Here is a 16,973-nt window from a genome sequence, read left to right on the forward strand (position 1 = left end):
TGGGCTTGAAAGGCTTGAATGTATTTTTACGGCAAAAAAGAATATTCCACTTTTCATTCATTATTTGTTTAAAGTTTACCAAAGTTTTTGAAATAGTTTTCACTAACCCCACATTAAAGGTGTTAGAAACCTGTAAGTTTTTCTTGGGTTGATTCACCAACGAATAGGATTTCGCTATTTCATATTTAATATCTTTTAAATAAGAAAATAAAATATTATAAAAATTATATTATATTTTTACAATAAAAAGAGTAAAAATAAATAAAAATAATAGTTGTTCCAAATTTTTTTTTTTTAATATCATCAGTAAAACACTAAATCTAAACCTAAATTCTTAGATAAACTCTACACCTTTGAATAAATCCTAAGTTCTTGAAATTTTCTTTAAAACATTTTTAATATTGTCAACAAAACACTAAACCCTAAATCAAGAACTATATACCCTTGGGTAAATCATGTACCCTTGAATAAATCATAACCCTTAGAATTTATGATTTATCCAAGGGTTCAGGATTTACCCAATGATTTAAGATTTAAGATTTAGGGTTTAGGGGTTTAATGTTTTGTTGACAGTGTGAAAAATATTTTAAACAAAATTTTAAGAATTTAGGATTTATCCAAAGGTTTAGAGTTTACCTAAAGATTTAGGGTTTCAGATTTATGGTTTAGGTTTAATGTTTTGTTGATAGTATTAAAAATATCCTAATTTTTTTTATAACTACTATTATTTTTACTTTTCTTATTATAAAACATATTATAATTTAATAATTTTTGTTTTCTTATTTAAAAAATACCAAATATAAAATAGTGAAATCATATTGGTTGATGAATCTAAATTTTCACACTAGATAAGAATAACTCTCAAAATAATGAGATTAATTGTGGCCAAGTGGTCAAGGTTTTTATCTGAATGTTACCTAAAGAGTTTAATCCTGAAATCATTATCCGTTAATTTCTTTTTATCATATTGCATATGTTAATCTCTATATATCTTAAAATTAGAGATTAAATGATTATGTAATTGACACTTTTAATAGTATTAAGAAAAGATTAATCTTCACTGAACAATAAAGTAAATCACTGGATCAAACCCAGCAGATTGTGAGCCATGAGTAGATAAAAGATTGTGGACAAGGGTAAAAGATTCATGAACCTTGGAATGGTCGGAAGTTTACCAATCACATTAAGTTTGGTAAAGGTAAAAGATTCCTGAACCTCGACAAGTTTGGGAAGATTACCAATCACATTAAGTTCACCAAAGTGGTCCACAATGCTGTTCTAACCCATAAATCAATATACACCATGAAATACATTATTTTCTTCGTCTTTTTTTTTGTTTGTTGGTCAGACAAAATTATAAGTCTCTCTTTTTCTAAGTAGAGGTTTGGACCATGAACAAGACAAAACTCTAGATTATCTTAGAACCAAAGAAACTCCTATGTTTTATTTCTGTAACGAAGATAAACTCAGAATTACGTAAAAATTCAGCTTCACGTAATAAGAACAGTGCTTCTTTAGATTCACATCGAATTGTAGTTTTGATGTGAGAAATAAAACAAATTTTCAAAGACACGTTAACAAATTACCTATGTCGAACTTCAAGCTGACAAGAAGTTGAAGCCTTAGGCATAGATTCCAACTCCTTGATCATCAGTAGCTCTTCCCCGTGTCGCGGACCATATGAAGATAAAGAGATCGCAACTGTTTTTAAACAACGAGCTTTCTGCAGGATGTAAAGAACGAGTTGTTGGAGATAATCATGAAGTTAACTTGGTTAACAAGTTAAAGTAATTCCTTTTAGGAATAGGTTTATAAAAGATAAGTCCTAAGAGTTTAGGATAATGTGTTTCCTATATAAGTAGATGCAAGAGTGTTGCATACCTTAAGAGTTTAAGGGTTTGTGATTTGGAGAACTTAAGTTTTGAGAAGTTTCTTAAGTTAATAAAGAAGAGTTTCTTTATATTTGAGTTCATAAAACAGAGCATTAGACTTATATTTGGTATCAGAGCAAGATCAAAAAGATGGGGGATCTAACCGTTGCTACAACAAAGAAGGAAGGAGGATCATCCTCCATTAAGTGTCCAATGTTGACAGCAACGAATTACACCGTATGGGAAATACGGATGAAGCTTCTACTCAACGTTCACGAAGTATGGGAGGTCATCGAGACAGAATCTGAAGATAAAAAGAAAAATTTTATGGCAACCGCTCTTATCTGTCAATCGATTCCAGAGGCAATGATCTTACAAGTTGGGAGCCTAACTTCTGCAAAGAAAGTATGGGACGCGATTAAGACTCGTCATGTGGGAGCAGAGAGGGTTCGAGAAGCTCGACTCCATACTTTGATGCTTGAGTTTGATAGGATGAGGATGAAGGAAACAGACAAAGTGGATGACTTTGTCGGCAAACTTACAGAAGTATCTTCAAAAGCAGCTGCACTGGGAGAAACCATGGAAGAAACAAAACTAGTCAAGAAGCTCTTGGGAAGCTTACCGCGCAAGAAGTTTATTTTTATGGTTGCTTCCCTTGAGCAACAACTAGATTTGAAAACTGCAGGCTTCGAAGATGTCATTGGACGACTGAAAGCATACGAAGAACGAGTAAGTAACGATGAAGAAGATGTGCAGGAAGATCAGAGTAAGCTCATGTACTCTAATACAGAGTCACAGAACAGAGACTATAATGGAGGACGTGGTCGTGGTCGTAACTACAGCAGAGGAAGAGGACGAGGAAGAAATCAATGGGACAGTCGAGATAGCAGGACGTACTGGGAAAGTAGAGACACATCAAAGGTTATGTGTTTCAGATGTGATAAATTGGGTCACTATGCAGCAACATGTCCGGATCGTTTGCTTAAATTGCAAGAAATATCAGAGAATAAGGATGGAGATGAAACGCACGAGGCTGATAAACTCATGGTACATGAGTTAGTTTATCTCAATGAGAAGAATGTAAGGCCAAAAGAGTTCGAATCAAGCAACGATGGAAACAGAGTATGGTACTTAGACAATGGAGCCAGCAACCACATGACTGGGAACCTTGAGTATTTTAAATCGTTAGATGATACAGTCACTGGAAAGGTCCGTTTCGGAGATGATTCGAGGATAGATATCAAAGGGAAAGGATCTATTCTATTCATAAGTCAAGATGGAAAGAGAAAGATACTTGCGGACGTTTACTTCATCCCAGAACTCAAAAGCAATATCATAAGCCTTGGACAAGCTACAGAGTCTGGTTGTGATGTAAGAATGAAAGAGAATTACCTTACCCTACATGACAAAGACGGCAATCTTATTGTGAAGGCACCAAGGTCAAGAAATCGCTTGTACAAAGTGGTGATGGAAATAGAAGAACAGAAGTGTTTAAAAGCAACGACTACGGATGAAACTTCAAGATGGCACGCACGCCTTGGTCACCTTGGAACTGATCCTATGAAGAAGATGATCAAGCTGCAACTAGTTACAGGTCTTCCCGAGTTAAAGATAGAGAAGGAAACATGCTCATCGTGTTTAAAGGCAAAACAAATAAGACACCCATTCCCAACGACTACAACATATCGAGCATCCAAAGTACTAGAGTTAGTACATGGAGACCTTTGCGGACCAATAACGCCATCGACGGCGGGTAGAAAAAGGTACATATTTGTACTCATTGATGATTACTCCCGATATATGTGGTCTATACTCTTGATGGAGAAGTCGGAAGCATTCGAGAAATTCAAGATATTTAAGAAGGTAGTAGAACATGAAACCGGAACAACTATCAAAACTCTAAGAACAGATCGAGGTGGAGAATTCACAAGCTTAGAGTTTCGGAGATTTTGCGATGAAGCAGGAATACAGAGGCATCTTACAGCTCCGTATACGCCACAACAGAACGGAGTCGTAGAGAGGCGTAATAGAACTTTGATGGAGATGACAAGGAGTATCTTGTCTCACATGGAAGTACCAAATTATCTATGGGGAGAGGCAGTGAGACATTCGACTTATCTCATCAACAGAATAGCAACAAAGACACTGGAATCTCAAACACCATATGAAGCGTACAAAGGAAGAAAACCAAACATCAAACACCTTCGTATATTTGGATGCATCGCACACGCCAAGATAGAACCAGTAAACTTGAGGAAACTTGATAACAGGTCTCGTACTCTCGTACACCTTGGAACTGAGCCAGGATCTAAAGCATATCGGCTATTTGATCCCACACACCAAAAGGTCGTCGTCAGCCGAGATGTCGTGTTCGAAGAAGAGGAAAAATGGGAGTGGAATAAGACACGAAAGGAGGAAGTCGAGAAATCTGGCAGTTTTAAGGTTATATTTGGCGAGTTCGGGAATCAAGGTCTAGAAGAGAATACAGATAATGCAGTGACTGGTGAAGAGACAGTTGAAGATGAAACAGAGGACATCAAAGAAGAAACAGAGTCGGGAGAAGAAACAGAGGAGGTAGAACCGCGAAGGTCAAACAGGATCAGTAAGAAACCGGCATATCTTGATGACTACATATGTCTTGCTGAAGAGGAAGGAGAACGTCTGCTATTACTAATAAATGAGGAGCCTTGCGATTTCAGAACAGCAATGGAGGAAAAGGTGTGGCGTGACGCATGTGAAGAGGAAATCAAGAGCATTGTGAAAAATAAGACTTGGGATCTTGTTGTTCTTCCACCAGGAGCAAAAGCCATCGGACTAAAGTGGATTTTCAAAATTAAAAGAAACGCAGATGGAAGTATTAATAAGCACAAGTCAAGGCTAGTAGCTAAAGGATATATTCAGCGCCATGGCATCGACTTTGAAGAAGTCTTCGCCCCAGTTGCGCGCATTGAAACTGTGCGATTCATCATTGCTCTAGCAGCATCAAGTGAATGGGAAATCCATCACTTAGACGTCAAAACCGCGTTTCTACACGGAGACCTAAAAGAAACCGTATATGTTAAGCAACCGGAAGGATTTGAAATCAAAGGAGAAGAAGATAAGGTGTACAAATTGAATAAAGCTCTATATGGACTGAGACAAGCTCCAAGAGCTTGGAATGAGAAGCTCAACAAGGTTCTAGAGACTTTAAAGTTTAAGAGATGCACTAAAGAACCGGCGCTGTATCGAAAGGAAGAGAAAAACGATGTGTTGCTTGTCGCCGTATACGTCGATGATCTTCTAATAACAGGGTCTAACCGTGGTATGATAGTTGGATTCAAGAGAGAGATGTCAAGCAACTTCGAGATGAGTGATCTTGGACTGTTAACCTACTACCTCGGTATAGAAGTACTACAAGAAAAGGGGAGAATAACTTTGAACCAGGAGAGATATGCAAAGAAAATACTTAGTGAAGCTAGTATGGATGAATGTAACGCTACACAGACTCCTATGGAGTTCGGGTTGAAGCTATCAAATGCAGAAAACGAAGATAGCATTGATGAAGGAGACTACAGACGGAAGATAGGGTGCCTGCGATATCTACTCCACACTCGTCCGGACCTTGCCTTCAGTGTCGGACTCCTTAGTAGGTATATGCACAACCCGAAAACCTCTCATGGAATAGCTTTGAAACAGGTGTTAAGGTATCTAAAGGGAACAACAAGCTTAGGCCTCGTGTACACAGCGTCCGGAATGATGAAGTTAGAAGGTTACAGTGACTCAAGTCACAACATCGATGATGATGATGGAAGAAGCACTACAGGTCACGTGTTTTATCTCAACAACTGTCCAATCACCTGGTGCTCACAGAAACAAGAGACGGTAGCTTTGTCATCTTGTGAGGCTGAGTTCATGGCTGCAACCGAAGCTGCAAAACAAGCCATATGGCTTCAGGAGCTGTTAGAAGAAGCAACCGGACAACACAGTGATCGGGTGGTGATATGGCTAGACAACAAATCAGCCATAGCTCTCACCAAGAATCCAGTCTTTCATGGCCGAAGTAAACACATACACAAGCGATACCACTTTATCCGTGAGTGTATCGAGAAGGAGTTAGTCGACGTCAAGCATATCCCGGGAGCAGAACAAAAGGCTGACATTCTCACTAAAGCATTAGGAAGAATCAAGTTCAAGGAAATGAAGTCACTGGTGGGTATTCAAGACATTCAAGAAGTTAACTTCAAGATTAAGGGGGACAATGTTGGAGATAATCATGAAGTTAACTTGGTTAACAAGTTAAAGTAATTCCTTTTAGGAATAGGTTTATAAAAGATAAGTCCTAAGAGTTTAGGATAATGTGTTTCCTATATAAGTAGATGCAAGAGTGTTGCATACCTTAAGAGTTTAAGGGTTTGTGATTTGGAGAACTTAAGTTTTGAGAAGTTTCTTAAGTTAATAAAGAAGAGTTTCTTTATATTTGAGTTCATAAAACAGAGCATTAGACTTATACGAGTTCTATCTCTTCCTCTCTTCCTTCGTAGCCAGTCAATTGAAAAGTTTCAAGATGGAAGGACACACATTCAGGAACCGAGCTGGGGTTACAGACTGAAGGTGGTGGATCCTTGAACTTTCTGACACGAGCAGTAGGCCGTGTCATCCTTTGTGTCTCTTGAAGCTTGAGAAATTGTAGTTTAGGGGCATGTTTAAGCAAAAGCAGAAGCAGATTACGTGTACATTTGCCATAAATATATAGTTCAAGATGAAGAAGCCGATGAGAGATTTTCTCAGCAAGAAGCAGAACCTGCACGTTACAACATAACAAGGGTTACCACGACAAATATTTTAACCAGCCCATTAGGCTTGTAAAAATGGTTTCAGCTTGAGTTACCTCTTCAGCATATATATGTATGGAAAGAAACTGGACTGAGGTAAGAAATCTGAGTAACTCGTCAGTTTTATAAGGATCAACATCGAGACGAGCCTCCACCAAATTAGGCATATCTTCATCAAGCTCTAAACGGCCACAGAAATCTTCCATCGATAAGTTTAAGTACTTCAAAGAAGGAGTGTTTATCTTGAATCGAGATTTGTAGTTGTAGCTAGAATGGCCGTAGCGAGCCCGAGAAGTATTATCTTTTATCTCGAATCTATGTAGAGAAACTAGCGATATGGTGAAAAAAGAAGTTGAGTCATTGGTGGTAACACCATCAAAGAATAGATCTTCAAGAACAGGACAAGCCGATGTTAGCTTGGAGAAAGCTTCTTCCCCACGGAACCTAACATGTGTTAGGTGCAAACTTTTCAAGGACTGGAAACAAAAAGTTGATGGTGGTGAATCAGCAAAGTAAAGAGAAACCGTGTGGAGTTTCAGGACGACTAGGTTTGGGAAACTACTTGGGAGTTTCAGATCCCTCGAGTTTTGTCCAAGTTTGACAGTTAGGGTTTTTAGAAACAGAGCTTCGTGTAACCGCAAAGACCTCTGACAAAAACTGTTAAATCCACGCCAAGCAATGTTGTCACAACAACTTTCGTCGTACTCAAGCGTTGGCATCATCTTCCATAGAGATTTCCACCGTTTGGAGAGTAAGCATGTATACATGGCATCGCTTATTGGGATTAATGAGAGGATTATGAAGAGCAAATCGTCAGGTAAGTGACTGATCCTATCCGAGAATGTAACATCTTTGGTTCTTAGTTTTGCAGTTTTCATGGCCTCCAAACAAAACTCTGAAGCTAGACTAGAGATTGGAAAGAGCAAAGATAAAACCCTATTTATGAAGACGATATTAAACCCTAATTACACTCCGCTTATTTATAAAGTGGGCTGAAAAGCCTGGAACGTAAGAATTCCAATTTTTACAGCTATAAAATAATGAAAAAGAATTATTCAGTTTTCCATTTACTCTACTTAATTTAGAATTTAAATTTTACCAAAGTTTTAGAAATAGTTTTCATAAACCCCACATTAATGGTGTTAGAAACCTGTCCTAAACGAGATTAACCTTAATTCTTGCATTGTTAAACACCAAAGTGGATCACTAGATCAAACCCAGCAGCTTGTGAGCCATAAAAAAAATGAAAAGAAAATCCAACAACGCTCTAGGCTTTTGCAACATGATCCAGACAAAACTCAGAAACCACAAAATCACATCATCTACTATTACAAATTGTTGTCTTCTTACTTCAGTCACAAGACACAGAGCAATTATAACTTAAGCGACAAGCTATCACAACTTCTGTTACAAATCCTGAGATCCACATTCAAACTTAGTTAATAGCACAGTTTTCAGAGCTTTAGGAAGATTAATCTTCAGCCCATTGTAAGCTCACTTGCTTCTTGAACTCGTGGTTGGAATCTCCAATTCCTCAAACATCTTCTGACGTTCGCTCACTTACTTGACTGAGCCAGGATAGATACTTGCAGTCACTAACCGCTTCGCGTTCCTCAGAATACAAATAGCTACGATCTTTCTCTCCACTCAAAAGTTTGAGATGTAACAACAAACATTCAGGAATACACCTCGGCTGTATCCATCGATCCAAAGCCAACCAATGGTTCTGCGATCAATATATTCCACCTTGGAACCAGAAACAAAACATGATTGAGAAGTTTGCACAATTTTGGTGTAGGGAAGAAAGTACCAGCACATTCATATATAAGATGCCAATTAAATTTCTTCTAGAGGGACATAAAGGTTAGAAGAGAATCTGATAGGAGTGTAATGAAAAGAATCGGAAGAAGATGTGATTATGATCTCGAGTAGAGTGGAACGAATACTTAGAACATAACCAAGAATCTACGGGATCAGAATGTCTACGAAAATTAATAAAATCAACTATTTAAAATTATAAAACAAACCATAAAAAAAAAACAAAAAACCACTTAAAGTTCAACACGAAAGTGGAATGAGTAATTAATCCTCCGCCGTCACCACATTCTCCCCCGCGACAACCACCACCACGACCACTAACCCACCGACACCACCATCAGATTCTCGACGACTACCGTTGTCGCTACCACCATTACATCCTCCTCCATCTTTGCCGTTGCCGTTGCCGTCATCACCGCCACCAATGACTTTCGTATTTGTCAATATAAAATCATCAGAATACATCTCCCCACAACAGCTCACTAGATTTACTATAAGAATCACCAAGACAAAAGCAAAATAGGCTAACATGATGACAATAAGTTCAGTATCCATGATCTCTATCTGCAATAATAAGATTAGTAAGTTTATCCAAAGATAAAACTAAATAACAATCATATAAGCTAGATAGATTTAATGATTTATAAATAACAAGTACAGAACAAAAAAATTTGGTATCTAATGGGACGTTGTCTATCAAATCAACATCAAGTAGGAGGCAACATACCTCAGTAACGGATCTAGGTTCAAGGGATGAATAATTCCTTAGGCTTCGAACTTATAAAGGAATAATTCCTTAGGACCGAAGCCTAATGATAGCGAAGCAGCTCTTTGTTTAGAATTAACCGTTCACGAGAAAATAAAACCAAAACAACAAAACGCACAATTTGTTCTAGTTATATAATTGTCTGTGTCTCTTACTGTGTCAATAAATTGATTATTGCCTTGATTTTTTCTCCGACATTGCCCTGATTATTATCTTTTTTTTTTGAGAAATCTGATTATTATCTTATTGAATCACTAAAGAAAAAAATTATTTACAATAGTAAATAATCGTGTAAATAAATAAGAAGACGTCTATCCTTTTTCCAGTTTATATTTCAGATATGAAAAAATTATATTTCAGAATTATCTATGATTTAAAGGTTATAATAATATTTGATAAGAATTTTTATTTCAGATAAAAAATATTTATCTATCAGTTAAATATTTTTATAATAATATATTAGATTTGGTAAGCAATGTGACGTTGTCTTATCAAAAACAACAAGTAGGAAGCAACGTACCTCAGTAACAGAGCTAGCTAGGATCATGAGTAATTCCTTTATAGGTTCGAGTTCGTCGTTACCCGTAAAGATTGTAGAAAGAGTGAAGAAAAAGTGTAGCCAAGCCTAAAGATTGTGAAGCGACTTTTGTGTAGAATTAGGTTGATCACGAGAAAATAAAACCAAAACAACAAAAGTACAAAACGCCCAATTTGTTCTAGTTATATACATGTATACACTTGACAAACTGTAATTAATATGATTGTTACATGTACCAATTAATCGATTATTGCCTTGATTATTATATGATATCTATTCTATTAATTTTGCAGTATGACCAATTGATTAAAGGTTGTGTCCAACTAATTATTTTCTTTATTTAAAATGTCATTTTATTTTCTTTATATAACTGCATCTAATTTTATCTAAACATTAACTACCACATTATTATAAAAACTGCCGTAATATATTTTGTAACATTTACTTTATTTCCACAATTTTCGGAAACCACCTCTACGGTTACAAAAATGAATTTAAATGAGAAAATAAATGCTGGTCGACCAATAACATGTAAGATGCTAAATAATCATATTAACCCACTCAAATATAGTTCTCTTATTAATTCTTCTAAGAATATTTACCACTCACATATTGATCTTTTATCAACACGTAAGACATAAGGTATTTATCCTTTCTAGAACATTACAACCAACACTTCTATCTATTATTAGTTATTTTGTTTCATGTCTTGGGTTTTATAACTAACCTATCAGATATTAAAAATTATATTTTCGAAAACTTTGTTCGATTTTTGGTGCGGGTTGAGTTTGATATTAGTTTTTGAATATAATATTATAAGAATCTTTTGGAGTATAGACCATGTCTATAGAATATGAGAGTTTGATTTTTGCGTTGGTTCCGAGTCGGGTTTTTGTATATGAATATTCTGAACTATTTATGTTAAGTAACTACTAAAAATATAATATATTGCAAATTTTAAGAATTAAAATTTAAAATAATTTCTGAAATGCATATGACACAACTTGACATATTTAATATAGTTACCAGAATTTATATTAAATTAAATTAATTTTAATTAAATATATAATTAAACAAATATAAAATTAAAATTTGCATAAAATTAAAACAAAATATATACCCTCCCTTTTTTATTTAAACACATGTTAGGTCTAATTTAAAAAAATATCATTGCTATATATAACTGCTTATGTGTGTTTATATAACGTTATATGGAAAGAAAAAATAATTGTTCACGGTTACAAACCGTAAGATACAATAACTAACAATTTTTATAACTGATTCTACATCCTATCATTCCTACTTTTTTGGTAAAATCTAAAAAAAAAATATACAACTCTTTCATATACACATGCATATAAATAACAAAAATATTTTCACAACCACTAATATCATATTTTTAAGCAATACGTACATAACAAATCCTATTTTCACAAAACCAAATCTATCATACTAAATTCTGATAGTATTTTCTATTGAAATTATATTTACAAAATCGATTTGCGGGTGCAGGTTATGAGTATTTTATGTGGGGTGAGTGTGGGTTGGTGGATTTTGGATCACGGCTATCCGTCGATCCGTAAAATATTTTAAAAAGTAATTTTTTTTTCAAATACAGAAGTTTGAAAATAATAATTTAAAATTTAGATCATGTATAAATTTTTTAATATAAATATATTTTATAATAATTAAATTAAATAATGATTTTTAAAATATATATAACCCGCGGATAACCACAAAATTAAGCGGAGTGGGTGCGGGTGAAAAAATATTTGTTTTCGGATTGTGCGAGTCATATTTTTTTAACTAAAACAAAATTGAAAATCCGCGGGTTAGCGGGTTAGCGGAACGAGTTTGACCCGCAACCCAGCCTTAACCGTACGTATATCGAATCAATTTTTAAATTGCTATTATTTAATAAAATATATTTTGATTAAAATTTATACACAGACATGATTATAAAAAAAATACAAACATAATCAGAAAGAAAAAAATATCAAAAATTAAATTTAAATCAAAAAAAATACCCGCCCTTTTAAGGGCGGATCAAAATCTAGTATTCTATTAATTCTTCAACATGTACAATTGATAATAAGTTAGGTCCAATTTAAAATAAAAATGACATCTAAAAATAACTGCATAATGATAATATAACTGCATCTTAAAAGAAGAAGTGCTACAAATATAACTGCATCCAAACGACATCACCTTTCGAATATCTACTCTATTAAAATAGAGTCCTATTTGAAATTTACCATGGCATTGTTTTAATTTTGGACCTTTTAAACATGTTGTGACTAAAAATACAGACACGCTATATGCTATATATTTATCGTAAGTTATGCTTTTTTTTTTCTTATCTTTCTTATCAAATTAAACATATTCTTCCAATAAATTATCTAGAAGAGGAACTCCTCAAGTACTGAAAAAGAAGAGGAACTCCTCAGGCTTGAGATTAATAATTCCAGAGACGTCAGAAAACCTAATTGATAATTCAGCCGACGAGGCTTTCATCTGATTCAGATTATTTTGATTTAAACTGGAGTTAGGGTTTTGAATCTGGAAACATGTAGATCTACTGATTGACTGTTTACAATGTGCAGGTACGTCGTTGATCTGTACGGTTGTTTAAGGATGTTTGAAGATCTTAGAAACAAAGCAGATTCTGTTTCTTGGAATGTTATTCAGACGGCTTGCGACGTGAACAGTCAGCAGAAGTGTTCACAATTGTTAAGATGATGAAATCCAGATCACATAACCATGTGTAATCTTCTGTTACGTGTTTGTGTGAAAATTTCAACTCTGAAACTAGGAAATCAAGTCCATTGCTATAATCTAAAAATTGGCTTGGTTCTTAAACAATTTATGACAAAAGGACTCATTGATATATATGTTAAGTGTGGGTCATTAGAGAAAGAGAGAAGGATATTTTATTCATTGGACAACAAAGATATAGTTTCATGGAACACTTTGTTAGTTAGATATGCACAGTTTGGATTTGGAAAAGAAGCTCTCACTTTATCAAGGAAATGAAAAGTTCAGGCATGGAGCCAAAACCATGTAACCGTTGTCGGTGTTCTTACTGCCTGTAGTCATGTTTGGTAGGTGGAAGATGGTTTGATCATTCATGCAAAGTGAACATGGGATTGCACCGAAGAAAGAACATTGCTCTTGCGTAGTCGACTTCGCTGAGGACGTTCTTCAATAAGAAAGGGACGACTTCTGGTTGGAGATGTAAGCTGCAATGATTCAGAGACTCCTTTATCCAGCTATAAACAAGGCAAGGAGTGAATGTAATGTGGGTTTTGTTCTCTCCAGGAGCAGGGACTCCTTTCTTGAGCTTCTCCCGCTTGAGTTTCTTCTTAGAAACATAAATTTTTTTATCACTGTTTTAATTGCTTGAGAAAAGATCCCGAGGAGTTAAGTGTTTACAACGGAAACACAATGATACGGCCCAATCCGAAAATATAAGCAGCTACTACTTATTGAAAGGAGAAGGAACATAAATAAGAAAGTGCCAGTAGACACCATGAGAGGAGGGGTAGTGGAGAAACTGCAGAGGTAAGAACCACTCTCATTAAGATTGAGCTTCGATATCCAGACGGCTTAGTAGCCACGACGGACCTCCTGTAGCAATGAAAGACTGGTAGCTCTGGTCAGATGTTACAGTTTTTGCTATCTCATGAAGAATAGTGTTCCTATCCTGTTTGACGTGATCAACACTCCATTCACGTAACAGAGCTAAAAGCATTTTGAAGTCCCTTTTCTGAGGCAAGGAACACAACAAACGACAGACCATCATTGAACTGCTGCAAACCAACCATAAAAAAAGTTAAATAAAAATTTCTGATAATAATATATTCTAATAATTACAATGTTTAGAAGTGTAATAAAACTATATAAAGACAAAAAAATCGGTTAGTATTATTAACTATTTTAATCATTGTAAAATAAATATTTTTAACTATTTTAAAATAACTATTTTATTTAATTTAAAATAAATATTTTATTTATTTTAAAATAAATATTTTATTTATTTTAAAATAAATATTTTATTTATTTTAAAATAACGATTTATTATTTTAATATAAAATTTTATTTATTTTAAATAACTATTTTAATTAATTTAAAATAATTATTTTTAGTTACTTTAAAATAACTATTTTATAATGTAGTAACATATAAGCTGACAAAATTACCTCCGTAATTAAAAGAAAATAATATCACACTTAATCTCCAAGTCAAAACTACTAAAAATATTATATATTATAAACTAACATATCATGCACAAAACATTATAATACAAATAAATTCTATACATGTTAAGAAATATCTTATATAGATGTATTCAATAACATTTATAGTATATCCTCATGTTATAGAGCACAAATATAAACCATAAATTTTAAAATTGTATAAAATAATCTGAACTAGACATGAGCACATGTATCATGAACCAAAAAATCGAACCAAATAAATAGGTTGAGTTTGGTTTGGATCCTACCAAACGGGATCATATATCTCTAGAACTAAAATTCTAAAACAGAATCGGAACCAAACAAAAAAACAAATGGTTATGCAAATTTCTATAATAGAATTTACATACTTTTAAATATTAACTATATTTAGTTTTAAAATAATAAATATTGAAATAATATTTATAAACCAAAATAAAACTAACTACCAGAACCTTTTTATCAAAAATATAAAATATGAATTATCCAAATTTTGATTCGAAAACAAAAAAAATGATATTTAATAAAAAAAACTTAAATTTTTTGATTTTAAACCACAAACAGTATAACCGAACCAAAGAGAATGTGATTTAAATTATCTCGGATATTAGAAAATTTCTATCTTTGTTAACCAAACCAAAAAAACTAAAACTAAACTGGAGCCGAACCAAATTTTCAAAATATATCCAAATGGATCCTACACCTATGGAACCAAACCGAAACTAAAACCAAAAACCAAATATCCAAAACTAATCCGAACAATTTTAATAAAGATTTGACAAAACAATATCCGCGCACAGCGCGGGTCCGTATCTAGTAAATGATAAAATAGGGAACATTTATAACTGCACCCACTATTTAAGAATTTCAGTTACAAACCATAAATGTAATCTTGACAACACTTTTGAAAAATATGATAATTTTCAAATGAAATACTTCTACAACAAAAAAATTGATAAAACAAGAGTATACTGCCGATGTAAATTATTTTTTACTTGATAAAATTATCTATATATGACTAACTGTCAATAATTTTTAAATATAAAATAAAAATGTATAGACTTATACTAGGTTATTAATATTTCATATCAATTAATTTAAATATATTACCATTATTTATTTTTGAATGACATCATATTAACCCATTTATATATATATATATATATATATATATATATTTAACAGAATATACTAAAATTATTTTTAAACAGTTTTTAAAAATTTTGCTCAGTTTTTAGTTCCGGTTGGACTTTATATTGGTTTTCGGATATAACACTTTAAGAACCATTCAAATATACGGACCAGGTCTATAGAGTATGAGAATTTGATTTTTGGGTTGATTTCGAGTCGTTTTTTTTGTACTAATATTCTTGACGAATTATGTTAGATAACTATTAAGAAAATATGGCACAAGTGTATGCAGCCATTGAAATACTTAATATAGTTACCAAAAATTATATTACATTAAATTAATATTAAAAATATATATAAATTCTCAAAAAAATAAAACAAAAAAATGTGCCCACCCTTTAAAGAGTTTTAAATAGGTTACTAGATTCTGACCCACCTTTAAAAGGGCGGATATATTTTTTGTTTTATATTTTATGAGAAATTTAAATTTTATATTTATGTTTTTAGTCATATTTATGTTTTTAATTATATAATATCGATACTATTAAAACAGGAATATAACCTATTGATAAATATGTGGTCTAACTATTTTAATATAATTATTAAAACTTATTATTAATTATTTAAAAGGAATATTATACAAAGGAAAACATAGATATGATTAAAATATAAAATTAAAATTTTGAAATATGTAAAACAAAAAATATATCCACCTTTTTAAGGACATGTATTTAATGAAACATGAAAAATAAAATATTTAATCATTATTGTAATTTAATTATATATTTGTGTGTTTGTATAATCATATTTATGTATGATATGAATTTAATGGAATAGATAATTTTATGTAATTATATTAAATAAATCAAGTTTCATAAGTATGTACCTATGTTATATAATGGTAAGGCTTGCTCCTTTTGTCAATATTCAACCCAAATTATTATAATTTTTAACTGAATTCAGCCCAAAATGATTTGGTGTGGTATTCAATAGTTTCAACCTTTAGTTGATAAATATAACCTTTAGGCGTCCCACCCATATCGTTGTTTCCTATGAAAATAAAGAAAGTTATGAACGGTTATCAATATTGTATATAGAATTATATTTTACGTTATATTTTAGATGCAGTTATATTTTAATTTAGACCTAACATTTTATCAATTGTCATGATCCAACTTTAATAGTATTAATTCGATTAAAAATATTTATTAAATGTAATTTTACTTAAAGTTAATGAAGACCATATTAACCCATTTACAAATATATATATAATGGAATATGTTAGATATTAAATTTTAAAATATTTTTCAGAACATTTTGTTTGCTTTTAGATGCCGGTTAAATTTGATATTAGTTATTGTTAGGTAACTACTAAGTAAATATAATATGTTGCAAATTTTAGGAATAAAAATTTAAAATAGTTTCTGAAATACATATGACATAAATGTATAGTTATGTAACTTGACATATTGAATATAGTCACCAAAATATATTAAATTGAATTAATATTAAAAATGATTATGAAAAACACAAAAACTAAATTAAATTATTTTTTAAAAAAATAAAACAAAACAAATACTAGTTGAATCATTAAAGCAAACTTTGTTTATAAAGATCGTTCTAATAAAAAAATAATAAGAAAACGTCTTTTATTTTTCCAATTTATATTTCAGAAAATTTAAATTTCAAATTTATCAGTGATTTAAAAACTAATAATAAAATGATATAAAATAACCAAACGAGAACCTCATAAATATATAATTTTCTAAATATATATTCTACATTACTTTTATTTCGGCTACT

At 32.5% G+C, this 16,973-nt stretch overlaps 1 protein-coding gene and 1 long non-coding RNA gene across 2 annotated transcripts; both read right to left on the reverse strand.

Annotated features, from left to right (window-relative positions):
- Nucleotides 1-6,180: 6,180 nt before the first annotated feature.
- On the reverse strand, nt 6,181-7,627 carry LOC108824638 (putative F-box/FBD/LRR-repeat protein At5g56810). Its single transcript, XM_056994030.1, has 2 exons — nt 6,739-7,627; nt 6,181-6,651 (listed from the first exon to the last, which is right to left on the reverse strand). The coding sequence occupies exons 1-2, from the start codon at nt 7,558-7,560 to the stop codon at nt 6,355-6,357; spliced, it is 1,119 nt and encodes a 372-aa protein (XP_056850010.1). The 5' UTR covers nt 7,561-7,627; the 3' UTR covers nt 6,181-6,354.
- A 1,025-nt stretch (nt 7,628-8,652) lies between these two features.
- On the reverse strand, nt 8,653-9,780 carry LOC108826695 (uncharacterized). The gene is made up of 2 exons (XR_001945514.2): nt 9,228-9,780; nt 8,653-9,064 (listed from the first exon to the last, which is right to left on the reverse strand). It is a non-coding gene; the product is annotated as an uncharacterized LOC108826695 (long non-coding RNA).
- Nucleotides 9,781-16,973: the final 7,193 nt, after the last annotated feature.

The sequence above is a fragment of the Raphanus sativus genome, chromosome 9, assembly GCF_000801105.2.
Source record: "Raphanus sativus cultivar WK10039 chromosome 9, ASM80110v3, whole genome shotgun sequence".
Taxonomy (NCBI): domain Eukaryota; kingdom Viridiplantae; phylum Streptophyta; class Magnoliopsida; order Brassicales; family Brassicaceae; genus Raphanus; species Raphanus sativus.

Bases quoted from the DNA above. Each gene is read 5' to 3' on its own strand.
- LOC108824638 (XM_056994030.1), bottom strand. From the start codon at position 7,560: ATGAAAACTGCAAAACTAAGAACCAAAGATGTTACATTCTCGGATAGG. The intron at 6,652-6,738 runs GTAACTCAAGCT...TGTAACGTGCAG, and splicing joins TACATATATATGCTGAAGAG to GTTCTGCTTCTTGCTGAGAA.